The sequence below is a fragment of the Typha angustifolia genome, chromosome 6 (assembly GCF_048772165.1).
Source record: "Typha angustifolia cultivar Huaian chromosome 6, ASM4877216v1, whole genome shotgun sequence".
Lineage (NCBI taxonomy): Eukaryota > Viridiplantae > Streptophyta > Magnoliopsida > Poales > Typhaceae > Typha > Typha angustifolia.
In genome coordinates this window covers 6747900-6763458 of record NC_133244.1, presented here as the reverse complement: position 1 = coordinate 6763458, position 15559 = coordinate 6747900, and the positions used below count along the sequence as shown (strand labels likewise).

Sequence of the window (15559 nt, the reverse complement as noted above, 5' to 3'; positions counted from 1 at the left end):
TTGGCGCGAAATCTTTTTGCGAGGCGGCCCTTCCGGTGGACCGAAAACCATTATTTTGATTAATAATAATAACAATAATGTCTATTATTTTATGACCAAGCTTGCACGCGTTAGGATTTGTACATAATCTATAACTAAACAAATTAATAAGATTTATTAGCCTAATGAAATGAGTACAAAGAGAAGATGGGATGCATGAGACTAGAATATTTTCTATTAAAAATAAAATTAGAGATTAATACGATGCTTTTTTCGAGTTTAATAGAGATCGCAATCCTTTGGGATAATATTTTGGCATTTTGACCCGTTTAGGATATTAATGCCTTTTGCAAGTATAAATATTAAATAACATTGTTAATTAAAAAAGGGTTATCATATTAACTTGGAAAAATATATAGGGAGTCGAAGGTTGACTTTGACCTAGTTTCCGTCATCCCTAACGTCATCAAATTGGGTTAGTCGCTTGTGCGTAAGGTTGGTAGTTCTCGTTGGTTGGTGCATTTATTATAGTCTTACATACATTTTGAATCATATGTTTTCTTTGGTTGTTGGGTTCGGTCAAATGTACATTCTAATCGGACTTGTTTGGGTCTAGCTAAGCCTGGACACAAACTAGCTCTCTTTTGAATTGAATTTGGGCCATCAGATTTAAATGGCTTTCCGTCTCATTTTATTGCTCAAGCTCGAATTAGACTTCAATCCACATCATATTAAAATTATTCAAAATTATTCTAAGGTCGAGCTTAGTTTGAGCTTGCATTAGGCTTGACTTTAATGCAATCGAGCTAACACCCTTTGGGATAATATTAGGGCTCAAAATTAATTTTGAAACTCACTCAAATCTAATTAACTTGGGTCATTTATGTTTATACATAGAAAGAATCCAACTTATAATTTATTTTACTGATCGGTAGAGCCTAAAGACCAAGTTTGTGACTTTAGATATACTCCAATTGATTCCTCAAGTCGCAAGCAAGTTTTGTGTGCTTATATGTGTTTTAATATTTTATTACCAGTATACATAACATCAAGGAACACGTGAGATAATTTATCCAGCCTCCATACTACACAAAAATAGAAGACATAATATAAATGAATCCTAATTTTACTCTCACATGTGTGTTTTTACTTATCTTTGCATTAACGCCATTAATTTAATTGCGAGGTCTTTGTCTAACTAGTAGAAATTTCCTCATTTATTTTTGGTGCCCCCATGAGATCAGATGAGAGATATTTAATAGTCGAACAGATAAAAACTAAATGTCACTAAAAGAACAAGAGAATCCAAGCATGCATCAAAGCTTATCAACACCAACCAAAACAAAAAAAAAAGAAGACTAGCAGAGAGCTGGGGACGACGCTCTTCTGAACTCTATTCTATCTCCTTCAGTGATCCGATCTCCTTGGATTCCGGGAGGACTTCTTCAATCTGAGAAAATTAGAGCTGTTCTTTTATTTTACCCATGTATACCTATTCGTGTATATGTATATATATATACACAATTAGACGCTTAACAGTAAAAGCCGAGTGAAGTATAATTATTACATTGCTGCAGCAAACGAGAAGGAGAACCATCGCTTTTAATAAACTTTTCTCGTCACAATCGATGACGACGAGAAAAATCCATTAAAGACGATTGGCACGTACGTAGAGATCTACTCTTTTCTAGTAGTTTGGTTAAACGCCGGAGACGCCACCGGCACCACCGTCCGGCTCACCACGCTCACCGACTCTTCGTCGTCTTCGTCCACCACGGCCGATTTTGACGTCCCCGTTTTGGATTCGTCGTAGCTCTGGATCACCAGCACCGACGCTGTCGTCGAGAACGCCGCCGACGCCAAGTAGCTCCCGACGCTCCCCAGCTCGGGGCAGTCTGTTCTCTCCATCATCGGCTCCACCGCCGTCGTCCTCCCAACCAAGAAGAGGTTACTCCTCCTCATCTCCGCGATCGTACTCACTACAGCACCCCTCTTCTCCTCCTCCGCGACAACCTTCTCCATGTAACTCACCGACCCATCGCTCACCGCTGCAGCTTTCGCTCTGAACTCCTCGATGGCCGCGTCGTCGGTTGTAACGTCCTCGCTTACCGCGGGGAGGAAGCGGAAGCGAGCGACGGTGACAGAGACGCCCGGGTGCTCCGCCATGCGGGTTGCGTAGGCGAGCACCTCGCGGTCGTCGGGGCCACCGAAGAAGAGCACGGCGACGGTGTAAGACACGACGCTAGCAGTGACCTGGGCTGCACCGCCGAGCCCGCGGTCTACGAGGATGGCCGCGGAGCAGGGCGCGTCGCGGAGCACGCGCTGGTTGATCTGGTGGTAGGCGGATCCGAGGGACTCGAGCGAACCGTCGGCTTGGAGCGTCTTGTGGAATGGAAGGATGATGAGTGCAACACGCTTGCTCGAAGCGCTGGATATGATGTCCTCGTGAATGGTGTCGAGGTCGGAGATGGCCGTCATGGATCGGACTGACACCTGGTAAAATAAAATGGATCAGCTTAAGATTTTAGAGTAGTTAGTAAGTTAATAAGATATGAGAGCCCAGGTTTCTAAGTTGGAATGTGTACCGAGCTTAGTTGCTGGTACGCTTCGAAGGCCACCTCGACCTGCCCGGCTTTGGTGCGCTTGTTGAAGAACGGCACCCCGTTCCGACGAGCCCTTTGTACCATGGATATGGCGGAGGAGCGCTCGGAGAGCTCGACGAGGTGCATGGCGTATAGCGTGAGGCGGCGCCGCCGGGTCCCGCGGGAGGACTCGACGAGGTTGATGATGGAGGGGATGCTGCGGCTGGCGTGGAAGCAGGCGAGGACTCGGAGATCGCTGTCTTGGTCGGTGCGTTCGACGGTACGGTGCTTGTAGGGGGCGGAGCGGCGTGCGGGCTTGTAGATAGCGGTGACGACGGGGGTGGTGATGAAGGTGGTGAAGAGGGCCATGAGGACAAGGATGGCGAAGGACTCGTCGTTGAGAACCTTGCGGTCACGGCCGATGTTGAGGACTATGAGCTCGACGAGGCCCTTGGTGTTCATGAGGAAGCCGAGGGCGACGGCCTCGCGGATGGGGACGCGGACGAGGAGGGAGACGATGACGGTGCCAGCGATCTTTCCGAGACATGCGTTGGTGATGACAAGAACTAGGAGGCCCCACGATTTCGCGCCGGAGATAGTCGCCACGTTGGTCTTGAGACCGCTCGAGACAAAGTAGAGCGGGAGGAAAAGCCCGGAGACGAGGTCTTCCAGCTACAACAATTAATCATTTTGAAAATAATATAAGTTTTACATAGATGTGCATTTCACACCCTATATTATGTGAATATTTTAGAGATACGTTGGACTAAAAGCACAATAAATATATACTGTAGGGTGTCCAATGATTTTTTTTTTCGTTACCTTTTCGATGAGTACACCGGCGAATGGACCGTCCTTTGGGACGATGACGCCAACGATGAAGGCACCGAAGAGGGCGTGGATCCCGATAGTGTCGGTGACGAATCCAGCGGCGAGTACGATGGTGAGGGTGGCGCAGATGTAGACCTCCTTAACCGGTTCGCCTTCCGGAGAGCGGTGGGCCATCCATGTGAGGAGGGGGCGGAGGAGGAGGGCGGCGAAGGTGACGAATGCAGCGCCGGAAAGGAGGACCCAGAGGGATACAAGTGGGGACCCGTCGCCGGAGAGGGCGATGGCTAGGGCCAGGAGGATCCAGGCGGCGATGTCGTTGACGGCGGCTGCGGACATGGCCATGCGGCCGAGGTCTGTGGTGAGGAGCTTCAGCTCGGCTAGGATGCGGGCGAGGACGGGGAAAGCTGTGATGGAGAGGGCGACGCCCATGAAGACGAGGAGAGGGCCGGTGCTGGCGTCCTTGACGACGGTGGAGCGGAGGACGACGGAGGTGCCGATGCCAAGGACGAAGGGAAGGGAGATCCCCGCGAGGGCGATAGCGACGGCGCTTCGGCCGGTACGGCGGAGGGCCCGGAGGTCTAGCTCGAGGCCGACGAGGAAGAGAAAGAAGAGGAGTCCGATGTTGGCGAAGGTGTCCAACACCGTTAGGCTCCGCTCCGGGAACACCGAGTCCAGGAACTTGGTGCTCCGGCCGAGAGCCGACGGGCCGAGTAGGATGCCGCCCTGAACACCAACACCAACGAAATACAAAAAAAAAGTTATCAGGAGAATTAGTGTGGATAAAATTATTCTAGTAAGAGGGTAGAATAAGCTGTGAGGATTAGTTCAGAAGTTCAGATAAATTAAATGTAAGAAAAGAAAATGGATTTTTGCACATCTATTTGTACGTCTATATATTAAAATATTTTTATTTTGTATCCACCAACTTAACTAACTATTAAAATTTTATCCTTTTAAGTATAAAAAGATATAAGGAATCTTATTCTTATTTTCATACATCACTTTGCTTACAGATATTTATGTCTTTTTAGTTACCAATAAGGTTTTAATTTATAGTTATTAAAAAGTAATCTATGGAACATATGTGTAAATAAATCAAGAACTTAATTTAGAGAGGTATACATGCAAAAAGAATCCAAAGAGAAAAAAGGTAAGGGCATATTTGTTAAGGAATTATTCCTTATCTCTTATCCGACCTCCAAATTGATAAGAAAGTAGTGACAAATGAGAGCTTATCACTTATCCCATCTCTCTTTATCATGACCTTGTATTCCTATTCCATCTGGTCAATAAAAAGAAACCAAATGATAATAAGGATTTATCCTTTAGGTCGAACCGAATTTTATTTATAACTCCTACTTTATGTGGGATACGTTCTACATAATCTCTACTCTTGTATCTAACACAATAGATAGATATTAATTATTCCGTTAGTTCTCATGCATTGAGACGGAGAATAATTTGTGAGAATAAGGGAGTTATCCAGATCAGACACGTACGGGGCTTGTGCTACTACGTAAGGGTCACGAGATTAATTTGTTAATCGAAACCACTAAGTTTGTTGACCTTCTAAGGATCGAGTACTACATGACATGCAATGCAAGCTCTTATTACGTAGTATATTAAGCTTCTTGTTAAAGTGCAAAGTAGTTGACGACCGGCATATTTAGCGTGCACTACTTATCTTAATAGAGTTGGCCAAATTAACGGAAGTCTATAAAGCTTGGCTTGTATTCGATTTTATGTTGAATACCAATTATAACCCTACTCCATTTCTTTAGGCGGTACTAAGTAAAGGCCCTATTTGTCCGTTTCTTCCTTTCCAACCAGACTATGGCTTTGGAAGTTTCCTTTGCAAACTAGCTCTAGCGAGAGATTCCGAGAGAGAGAGAGAGAGAGAAGGACTCACAATAATCTCGGCGATGACACGGGGCTGACGGAGTGGCCTGAGAACGAAGGCGAGAGAGCGAGTGACGACGACGACCAAGCAGATCTGGAGGATGATGAGCGGAAGCGCGAAATGCAGCGGATTGTTGCCTTGCCATGCGCCCTCCGATGTCGCCTTCATCGGCGACGGGCACGAGCTATTCGTCGCCTCCATTCTCCTGCGATCCCTAGAAAACTAAGAAGATGAACTTTGATCCGGAAGAGATTCTTAATGTAATTGTGCGAGGTTTAGGGTTAGGAATTCTTCTTACCTTCTATCGATCAAGAGGCCAGATATATGGCGATTAAGAGATTTTATCGTAGTCCGCTCTGAAACTAAAGTGGACTCCAGAAGAGAGAAGAGAGAAGAGAGAGGAGAGAGGGAAGGGTCTGATGCTTGCTTTGGAGTTTGTGTGGGGAAAGGAAGGATGTTTATTTATTGTGGGGGGGGGGGGGGGGGGAGGGGGACTCGTCTCACCTCTCTATCCATTCCACGTGTCACAAGCACAAAATTAGCTATCCTCTTCCCGAATTACGCTTGTAAATTGGCTGATTTTTCTTGCATACCACATCAGCACTCGATCATTTAATTTTTAAAGTAGGCCATCGAACACGTGCATTTGATGATCTCGATCGCATTCTAAATAACTATATTCACAGCACGTATGAGTAGACACGAATCTCACAGTATGACTGAGTAAGCCAACTAATATTAAATCCCAAAAATAGCCGTTTCAGAGGGGTGTATATGCAATTTGGTATTTAAGAAGGGTATTCAAGTAATTAAGCCATGTTGGACAGCAAGAGCCGACTAACCCTAATCCATCCATCCATCCATCCATCCATCCATCCATCCATCCATCCATCCATCCCTCCTTAAATTCCATTCGGATAGGAAAATGCTGCCCTAAATTCCGATGCTTCGTAGAGTTTGATACGCGAGAGAGTTGAAGCCCAATTCGCGGTCTAAATTAAACCCTAAAATTAAAAATAAAATTATAGTAAAAGGTCGACTTGACTTGATAAGCTCTGGGATTAGATAAGCTATACAATCGATGCATATGACTCAAATTATGTACGTTGACATATGCATGATGACATAATGCCATGTGCGTAATTTTTTCCTCCATACATACTTGTACGAAAGTTACACTCTTAGGACAAACACAATATGATCACACCCATTGAATGATTCAAACTGTGGATAAAGAGAAGAAGAAGAAGAAGAAGAAAGCTTTACAATGTTTAAGACTTTTTGTAGCTGGAAACTAAGTTCACAAGGGAAAAAAAAAGGGAATCCCACTGTTAGGTTTTGTTTCATGAAGTATTCTTAGCGTTGTTTAGTTGTGAAATAAGACTAATACTAGAGAATAAATTATATTTAAGATGATATAGAGTTAAAGTAATAATTTAAGAAATGACTAAAATACTTTTTTATAATGGATGAACGAAGATAAAAATAAAGAATAGGCAAATGAAAGAGAGTGAATAATTGAAAAAAATGATGCCTTTTTAAGAGTAATATAGTAATTGATAAATATAAAAATATTAGATGAAAGAGCCTGAGAGATAAGCGAGTATTATTATAGTGGTAGAGGCTTAAATTATTGTTTTATTTGTTATGATAATATAAGAAGACTTATATCAAGTAAGCATGATCTTATTTCACAAAAGTAAACGGCCACCAGTGTTTTGTTATTAAACTCTTAAAACTTAGGAAAATTTGTGAAAAATCTCTTATATTATAGGCTTTTCTAGTATGATTCATGCTATTGTTTTAAAAAAATCTCTACATTTTTCTTTAAAATAAAGTAATTTAATCATTTGTATGAATTATAACTCATCAAGAATCTAGAAAGAAAATGCTCTATTTAATTCAAAATAATATTTCTAAATATAAGTTATTTTGGTTACTGACCTAATGATTTTACTCTCACAATCCTTTTCTGTGAAATAATTTTTTTTTCTTCTAAATCTTAAAACAAATTGGCCATAGATATCAAGGAGTATAGTGACATATTACCAACTGCTATGCATAATGCATATATAGTCAATGCTGAACAATCAAAGGGCTTTTAGATGATGAATGGTAGATGACAAGTTACACTGCAATTTTGGATCCAAATCAAAGACTGTGATCATCTAAAGTCGAGATTTTTTCAATGGAAAACTTAGAATATTTGAGCCTGGCATATATATATATATATAGATAGACTTGTCATCAACATGCATGGACATCAGTGACATAAAATCTCTTGCAATCAATCTTAGTCCAACCATTTGCATGCATATAATTGATAGAAAAAGTTATCAACTCTTTTGTGGCTAAAATCTCAGCTGTCACATTATATTAGATGTTAACTAACAAGAGTGGAAGAAAGTTACGCAAGTTTTTCATTATAGCAAGACTACTGGATGAGAGAAGCTTTTCCGGAATATTTAATGATATTTGGCAAAAGGAAATATCCTAATTGAAATATTTAATGATACTTCGTATATATGAAATGTTTTTACTTAGGTTGTGTTGTATTTTTCCACTAGTTAAGACATCACATCATGATATCATATAGATATATATCAAGGTCTTATATATATTTATTCTTGTTATTTGATGGTTTATTACAAGTTTAAATTTTAAAATTCTCCTAAAAATAGATGAAAATTAATAACTCTTCCTATAAGTTAAGCATTTCTAATGAATCGCCTTTTGAATCCTAACGGCATCGATTTAACTAGAACTCTGTTAACTTTTTATTTATTTTTAAAAAAGAGAAACCGTAATCTATCATTTTTTTTATTAGTTTAGCCTGATTTCTTAAATTTACGCGTGTTCTTCAAACTTAAATTATATGTAAAAAGATTAATTATTTCTATAGAAATATAGTCCGATTCAAAAATAATACGAGCACTTTGGTTATTTCGCAATTTATTTACAGTAGAAAAATATTATAATAAAAAATTAAAAACAAACTAAATGAGGGGTGAAATTATGTAGCTTGTAGCATCTAATTACGCTATAATTAACAATTAAGGTGAGTTTTTGGCGCATGATCAAGATGGTGGTGATGCTTAAAAAAAGGGTTAAATTAATTGGACTATAAGCTATGTAAATGCCAAGAAGATAATCTTCTAGTTGGAAAAACGATTATGGCATGACAAAATCATAGAATGCAAAGGAAATGGCCGAGTTTGTAGTCCTAACTAAATCACACGCAAAGATTGTTGCATGTCGTCTAACACCGTTTTAATTGCATAAAGTTTGCAAATGTAGGACAATGTGATATTTTCTTTTATGCTTTTATTGATCAATTTGCAACTTGCAACTAAGGATTATTTATATTTGCGGGTTTACATCTCAAAAATGGTTATATATATCTATATCCTTCGAAAAAACTATAAATACACGGTATGATTTTTTAATCCATTGCTTATTAAAAATAGTAACAAAAAGATAGACACTAAAATTTTTATGTAAGAAAATTTCTAAACTAAGTAAAAAGTTATAAATTGAAACTCAGATCAAAATTAGTTTAATTTTTACGACTCCGTCTGAAATATTTTGCTTACTAGATTCCACGGTACACTATTTTCTAAGAAAGATTTTCAAACTATCAAGATTGATTCATCGTTTCAGTAGTCCGAGAACAAACGGTATCAAAATTAAAGCCCTGATCTCTCCGTCTGAAGCCAATAATCTTCTTTTAAAATTCTCTCAATGATAATCATAGACAATTGCTAGGGTTAGGCCTCTCTTAACATTTAAACACCTCTTCAAGATACAAATAAGCAACTTTGGAGCAATATACATTAAAAAGAAGAAAAAAAAACCCATACACATCTCGACTACGTGGCATTGTGCAAGTGGCTAAGGCTCTTGTACAAAAAATAACTTTATATGCATCCTATCCATAATCCATTTCCATATGTCCTTGTCATGACATGTGAATGTACAAGGTAAGTGCATACATACATACTCACATGGAACTTTCTTATAAGCAAAATGTCAAACCCTAATAAAATATTTATCCTAATTTGAGCCGATAAGTTGATAAGAGCTTGTGACCTAATTACAAACTACCCCTCAATAATTATTAATTCCAAACCTCAAAAAATAAAAAATAAAAAATCCAAGCCTTTCAAGTGAGTAATTAGCTATTGGCTTCTTCTCTATAGTCAAACTCTTTTTCTATCTTATATATGTATCTAAAATAATTAGAAAGAATACTCCGTACACACTTAGACTAGTTGGTAATTAATTTCGTAACGCCTCTAAATAATTCTTTCCTTGGGATGCAATGCATGTTTCCCACCTCTCGAGGAAGATCCAGAGAGATTAGTCGTAGATTCATGGATTAATGTTATGTTTATTTTTTCTTAATTTTTTAAGAGCGAGAAGAATTTATTATATTGCAGAATAATGAGTGGGAAGTTGATAATATACTATTATCTTAACTGCAATAATGGAGTTGAATGTTTGTATAAGTTGACATCAGAACAGTAGTAGAAGACACCAGTTGCTGTGATAAGGATCCAGAGTGTCATGCAGAAAGAAACTGAGAAAAGAAAACTATTTCTTAAACTCTGCTACATATATCCATCCATTTGACCGTACCTATACTTTTCAATTATATTTAAATTTGAACTTATTAAATCTCCCGAGGTAAGTTTATTTTTGAAGGTCCAACTACTAGCATAAATAGAGAGTTAGAATCAATCTAGATGCACTATTGAATGCATAAATTAAGTACATCCGATGACTATAATTATGCTCGAGATAAAAAAAATATAAAAGAGTTTTTAGGATTTAAGCTAGAGTCGTCAGATACATACAATCGATTTATTTTTTTTTTCATTTAATGATGCACTCAGACTAGTTCGCATGGAGTCAACCCACACTGAATCATAAATCACACAAATAATTAAAGGTTTAAATTATTACGAGGATAAATTATGTCCATAGTGATGACTGATTTGATATATTTCTACGAAATATTAGTTATAATTATTCGAGTTGCACTTTAGTTACCATATTAATTTACAAAATTACATCCCTATATTTCGAGGCGAAATATAAAAATGTTAAAACTTCCTTGCAAATTTTAATATAAAATTTCTAAATGGATAAGATATATATCCTAGAGTTTGGAAATTCTTTTAGTTGTTAGCAGATTACATAATAGAAATCAAAATAAGTAGTCAACAACTTAAACATTAAAACGAACGCTGACAAAATACAACAATAATTCTCATTTATATATAAATATATGCACAAAGGCAGACAACGAAAAAATTGCCAACTAGGTGTCATCAAAGTAGTGCAAGTTGAAAAGGTTGGTCAGAATAGGTTTTAAAATTGCAATTAATTGTGTGGCTACTGCGTTTCGATAAGGAAATGTCTACGTGGCAGATTAATTTTCCGCCATTTGTTTGACAAACAAATTGCAAGTGCTAATTTCTAAAAGTTTTTGACTCAAATAATTGTTCTTGGAGGGGGAAAAAGAATAAAGAAAAATAAAATTAGGATAACACGTTATTTAAATTAAAATAGATTGGGTCTTCTTAGTTTGGGGCTCGTTTACTATATGATTAATTAATCATTAATTTATTGAATTAGTGTTTAATCCGACGCACTTGTACCTTTATTAGTTTGCCCAATTGCACAAACCATGAACTATGTCAACTTTGTCATTCTATCTCATTGTCTCAAGGTTTTGAAGAATGGAGCAGATGATGATTTATTTTTGCAAATAATCATCTATATTTTAGATGTATTATGAGAAGCTTCCTAGTTTAAATATTTGCAAATAGATTGCTTTTTTTTATATATATAATTTTCAATCGGTGTATTGAAAGTCGGCCGCGGATTGCGGGCGATCACCCCACCGCCTAGCGCCTAGGCAGAAGGTGGGCGCCAAGGCAGTGTAGTATTTTAATATATAAAAAATTAAAAATAATTATATATAATATATAATATATTCTAATATAACTAAAAATTAATACTAAGATTACATGTAGCCAAAATAGAATCATAACTAATCCTTTTTTCTCATTTAACAATCAATGAGATCCTAAGAAAACTAGAAAATTAAAAAATCCCAACACTACTCTTTAGTACTACTTCAAATGCCAGCCTGTCGTCATTTATAGTAGGGGTAAAATTGAAAATATAGAAAAAAAGCTTGAAAAAGAGGGAAGTAGAGAGCGAGAGATAGCTTAGCATCTCATCGTCGAAGAGAGAGAAAGCTGTAGCGAAAGAGCAAGAAAGGGCAACAGATGCAGATGAGCTCGTGCTATCGCTTGTCGCTGTTGCCGTTGCTGCTCGTGCTATCGCTATCGCTCGTGCTACTGTTGTCGCTGCCGCTCATGCTACTTCTGTCGCTTGTCGCCGCTCATGCTGCCGCTTAGGGCAGAAAAGGAGGACAGAGTGAGAGAGAAGACTGAGGAGATTGATGTTATTTTCTTTTTTAAAGTTTGCCAGAATCCGACCTGTGTATATCGACTCGACCCGCGTCTAGTGGGCCACCATGCACCAAAGCGAGCCGTTCAGTGCCAAAGCGGCCCGCCCCGAGCACTAATGCGGTCTACCCGCCTTTGGCAAGCCGCATTGCTACTTTGCAGGGCGGCCGCCTTTACCGCTTTTCAAAACACTATTTTCAATAATATTTTATGCCCTTGTTAAGGTAATGTGTAACAAAAAGAGAGTTTTGTGCAATAAAATTATGTTATGAACTAAGCTAATTCGATCCGCAATAGTTTTAAAACTTAGATTCTAGCCTAATAGCCCTTCAATGGCTAGATGGATGCTAGGGTTATTTCTTAGTGTGAAGGGGGAGAAATTGTTGTAGAAGAGGGGGGATAGAGGCTGGAAGAGGCTGACTAAAGACTTAGGCGGTGGAAGAAGGGAGGTGGGAGAGGGCACTAGTGGCTAGAGACAAATAGAGAAGGAGATAAGGTTAAAGCCAATTCGAATAACAAGATAGGATCTCAATTAGGGTTTTCTCTACATATATATAGATGCTCACCCTAAGAACTCCTTAATTAACTTAGACACTTCAAACAACCCTAACAATTCCTAACAAAATCCATAATTTCGTCGCGGTGCGTTCGAACACGGAATTGTCGTTCTTTGTCGATGCGAACGTGATGTAGGCATTCGAACGGCTGCGTTCGAATGTGCCCGTTTCCGTTCGAACACGTCATTTTCGTCCTCTGTCGATGCGAACGTGATGTAGGAGGATCGCGTTCGAACGCACCCCGACAAAAATTGATTTTATTGCTTCTACATACTCAACTAGATAAATATGCTTATTCCCATGAACCTAATGTCACGTGTGGAGCCAATATGGATCGAATCGTACCAAATTAACACATAGATGATTATTTTCTAATAAAAAAAATGTATATACTTTTCAAAAATCTCTTATTTACTTATATGTTTCTGTTCATATTCTCAATATATATATATATATATATATTATTTGCATAAATACTTATTTGATTACTTTTCAAATTAAGTCTCAATAATTTAATAAAAAATTGATAAAAATATACTTAACTATGAACAATTTATGAAATCTAGAAAACTGATAGTTTCATTTTTTATATCTAAATTTTTAAATTTTTAAAAAATAGTTAAACTCCATGAGAGTACCCGTGCAAAAATAAGAATATATATATATATATATATATATATATATATATATATTAGATTTAGAGAGGTATACAAGTAAATATGGGGTTTTTTAATTAAAAAAATCCTCATTAATATGATAAGGAAATAGAGAGTGTGTGTGACACCAGCATTGAGATTCTATCTATTCCATGATCTCACTTGACACCTGCTACATTACGTGGAGCACCAACCTCTCCAAAGAAGACAACACCCTAACTACCCTAAGCATCACGTTTAAACCTTAAACACTCCCCCCAGGTTATTGTTAATTAATCCCTACCAATACCTTGTTAATTAATTTATTGACAGGATTCACCCCTTGATTAGATGTTAATTAGCCACGTCCAATCCCAAGTATCACGTTGCTTCTTGTCTTTAGTTATTGAGAGGCATTCATACATTCTTCTCTAATCGTATCAAATTAGCGGTTGCGGGTCATACTTTAGTTACGAAGTGATTATATTAAGATATAAATAATTATAATATTTTACTCTGATACCATATTAATTCATCAGTTGTTTTAAAAGCTTAAGCTGTTAGAGAACAATAATTCTTATATTTTATATTATAGATAGTCCATCGTAGACCAATAATAGATATTATGTCTTAATAGTACTATTATAATAAATCTAAAGAATTAATTAGCAAATTATAGAAACAATTTGATCTAAATTACACATATTTGATGCTTCTAAGCAAGTATTCAACTAGCATGGAGAAACCCATTTACTTATATCACAACATAGAATTAGTCTTTCATAAACAAAAGTATTTGAAGAGAATAAATTAACCTTATCTTATCTACTAAATTAATGTTCTTATTATTAGCATGATACATGGATAGTTCATGCGACTTTGGACATGGTACTAACAATAATGACACATATATATTTATATATATATTTCCTAGCATTTGACTTTGAAGCCACAATTATTGCATGTTTATTTCCAAGAGCTAGTAGATGATCACCATCACCTTTATAAAGGTCTCCTCTTTGACTTCTCTCTCTCTCTCTCTCTCTCTCTCTCTCTTCTTCAAATGCTTCCAAGTGTAACATTAATAGTTTGGTCTTTTCTCCTTCTTTTTTTGCAAACAACCACCGATGCTTCTGAGTTATTGTGAAAAGCTTCATCTCTGTTAGTATATAGTCCAATAATTTATTCCATTGTGGTTGGGAATGATTTCAAATTACCTCTTGTGGCAGGGGTGATTTGGTCATTTAATTAGCCTGGACAATTAGAATTAGTGCTTAAATTTGAAATGTATTTAGGTAAATTAAACCAGGGTTAATTGGCTAAACGGTGTAGTTTGCTTGTGTTTTTAATATAATATATTTTGAAAAATTATTATTATTATAGTAATAATATTTTGATAGATTATAAGATAATCATAAGCTATAATTAGGAAAATAGAGAGAAATTAAGGGGAAAAAAACGAAAATAAGATTCTAGTAGGTGTGTATCAAAAGAACAAGGAGTGGATTGTAAATTTTGAAAAGAGACGGTAGTTTTTCAATAAAGTTAATACAGATGGTTTTTTTGCAAAAACACCCCTAACACTTGCAACCAATTTCTCATAGGCAGCGTTGCCTTAAAGTGACGTAGCTTTACGATCATAAAAAGGGATCAAACTTTAATTAATTTATTTTTTTGATTAAAAAAAAGAAGAAAAAAACTTGGGAAGGTCTAAATTGAGAATTTGTCAACCGCCGTAACGAAGTAACGTGTGGCATGGAATTCTCGTGAGCTTTTGTTGCACGCTTCACTATACCCTGCGTCATTGCAGCTTAAATTATATTTCACACCCTCTACTTTACAAATTTACACTCAGAACCCTATGTTTGCATAAAGATATCATCGAATATTTCGTAAGGAGGGAATCCTTTTTTTAAAATAAAATAAAATAAAATAAAATATTTTACACTTGTATAAATTATTTAATATAGTTTAAAAACTGTCAAGTATTATACCAATATTATTATACAATGAAAAATATCTTCTTTTATGTGAGACAAAAGTTGGTGATAAGTATTTTACATTTTAAACTTACAAAAAAGAGTATTTTAATCATTTATATATTATACAAATATTTGTTAAAAACTAACCATAATTATTAATTATGATAGAGTCTAAATATTTTAGTAATAATTATGATATTTTAAAAAAAAATCATTAGGAAAACACATGGTTTTTGTAATTTAGTTATATTTAATTTTTTTAATTTATAACAATAGAATATAGTACGTATTATATATATAAATTATGTGCATTTCATAGTTGTATAGAAAATAAGTACTTAGTTTGATATGTTAAATTAAAAATAAATACAATTAAATTGTAAATCTTTGAAAAATCTTTACCCTTCTAAAGATAGTAAGAGCCTTTTTCTCGAAAAAATAAAATAAAAATCTTATAGATTATTCTTCTAGTAAAATTTTCCGTTAGCCATAATAAACTTACATGTTTTCTGATTTAATAAAACCTGATAGTTAATAAAAGAGTTTTATCTCTATATATAGATTAACCTTTTATCTCAGTTTCTCTACCATTTGAGGTTGAGGATTTATCA

The 15559-nt window shown here is 36.6% G+C and overlaps 1 protein-coding gene across 2 annotated transcripts; it reads right to left on the bottom strand.

Moving 5' to 3' along the window:
* Positions 1 to 1248: 1248 nt before the first annotated feature.
* LOC140760913 (cation/H(+) antiporter 19-like) lies at positions 1249 to 5712 on the bottom strand. Of its 2 annotated transcripts, none has more exons than XM_073097995.1 (5): positions 5591 to 5712; positions 5302 to 5506; positions 3384 to 4115; positions 2565 to 3233; positions 1249 to 2472 (listed from the first exon to the last, which is right to left on the bottom strand). In XM_073097995.1, the coding sequence occupies exons 2-5, from the start codon at positions 5491 to 5493 to the stop codon at positions 1657 to 1659; spliced, it is 2409 nt and encodes an 802-aa protein (XP_072954096.1). In that variant the 5' UTR covers positions 5494 to 5506; positions 5591 to 5712; the 3' UTR covers positions 1249 to 1656. The 2 variants fall into 2 exon arrangements, with proteins under 2 accessions (XP_072954096.1, XP_072954097.1); XM_073097996.1 differs by having other exon boundaries at positions 5302 to 5497; positions 5591 to 5709.
* Positions 5713 to 15559: the final 9847 nt, after the last annotated feature.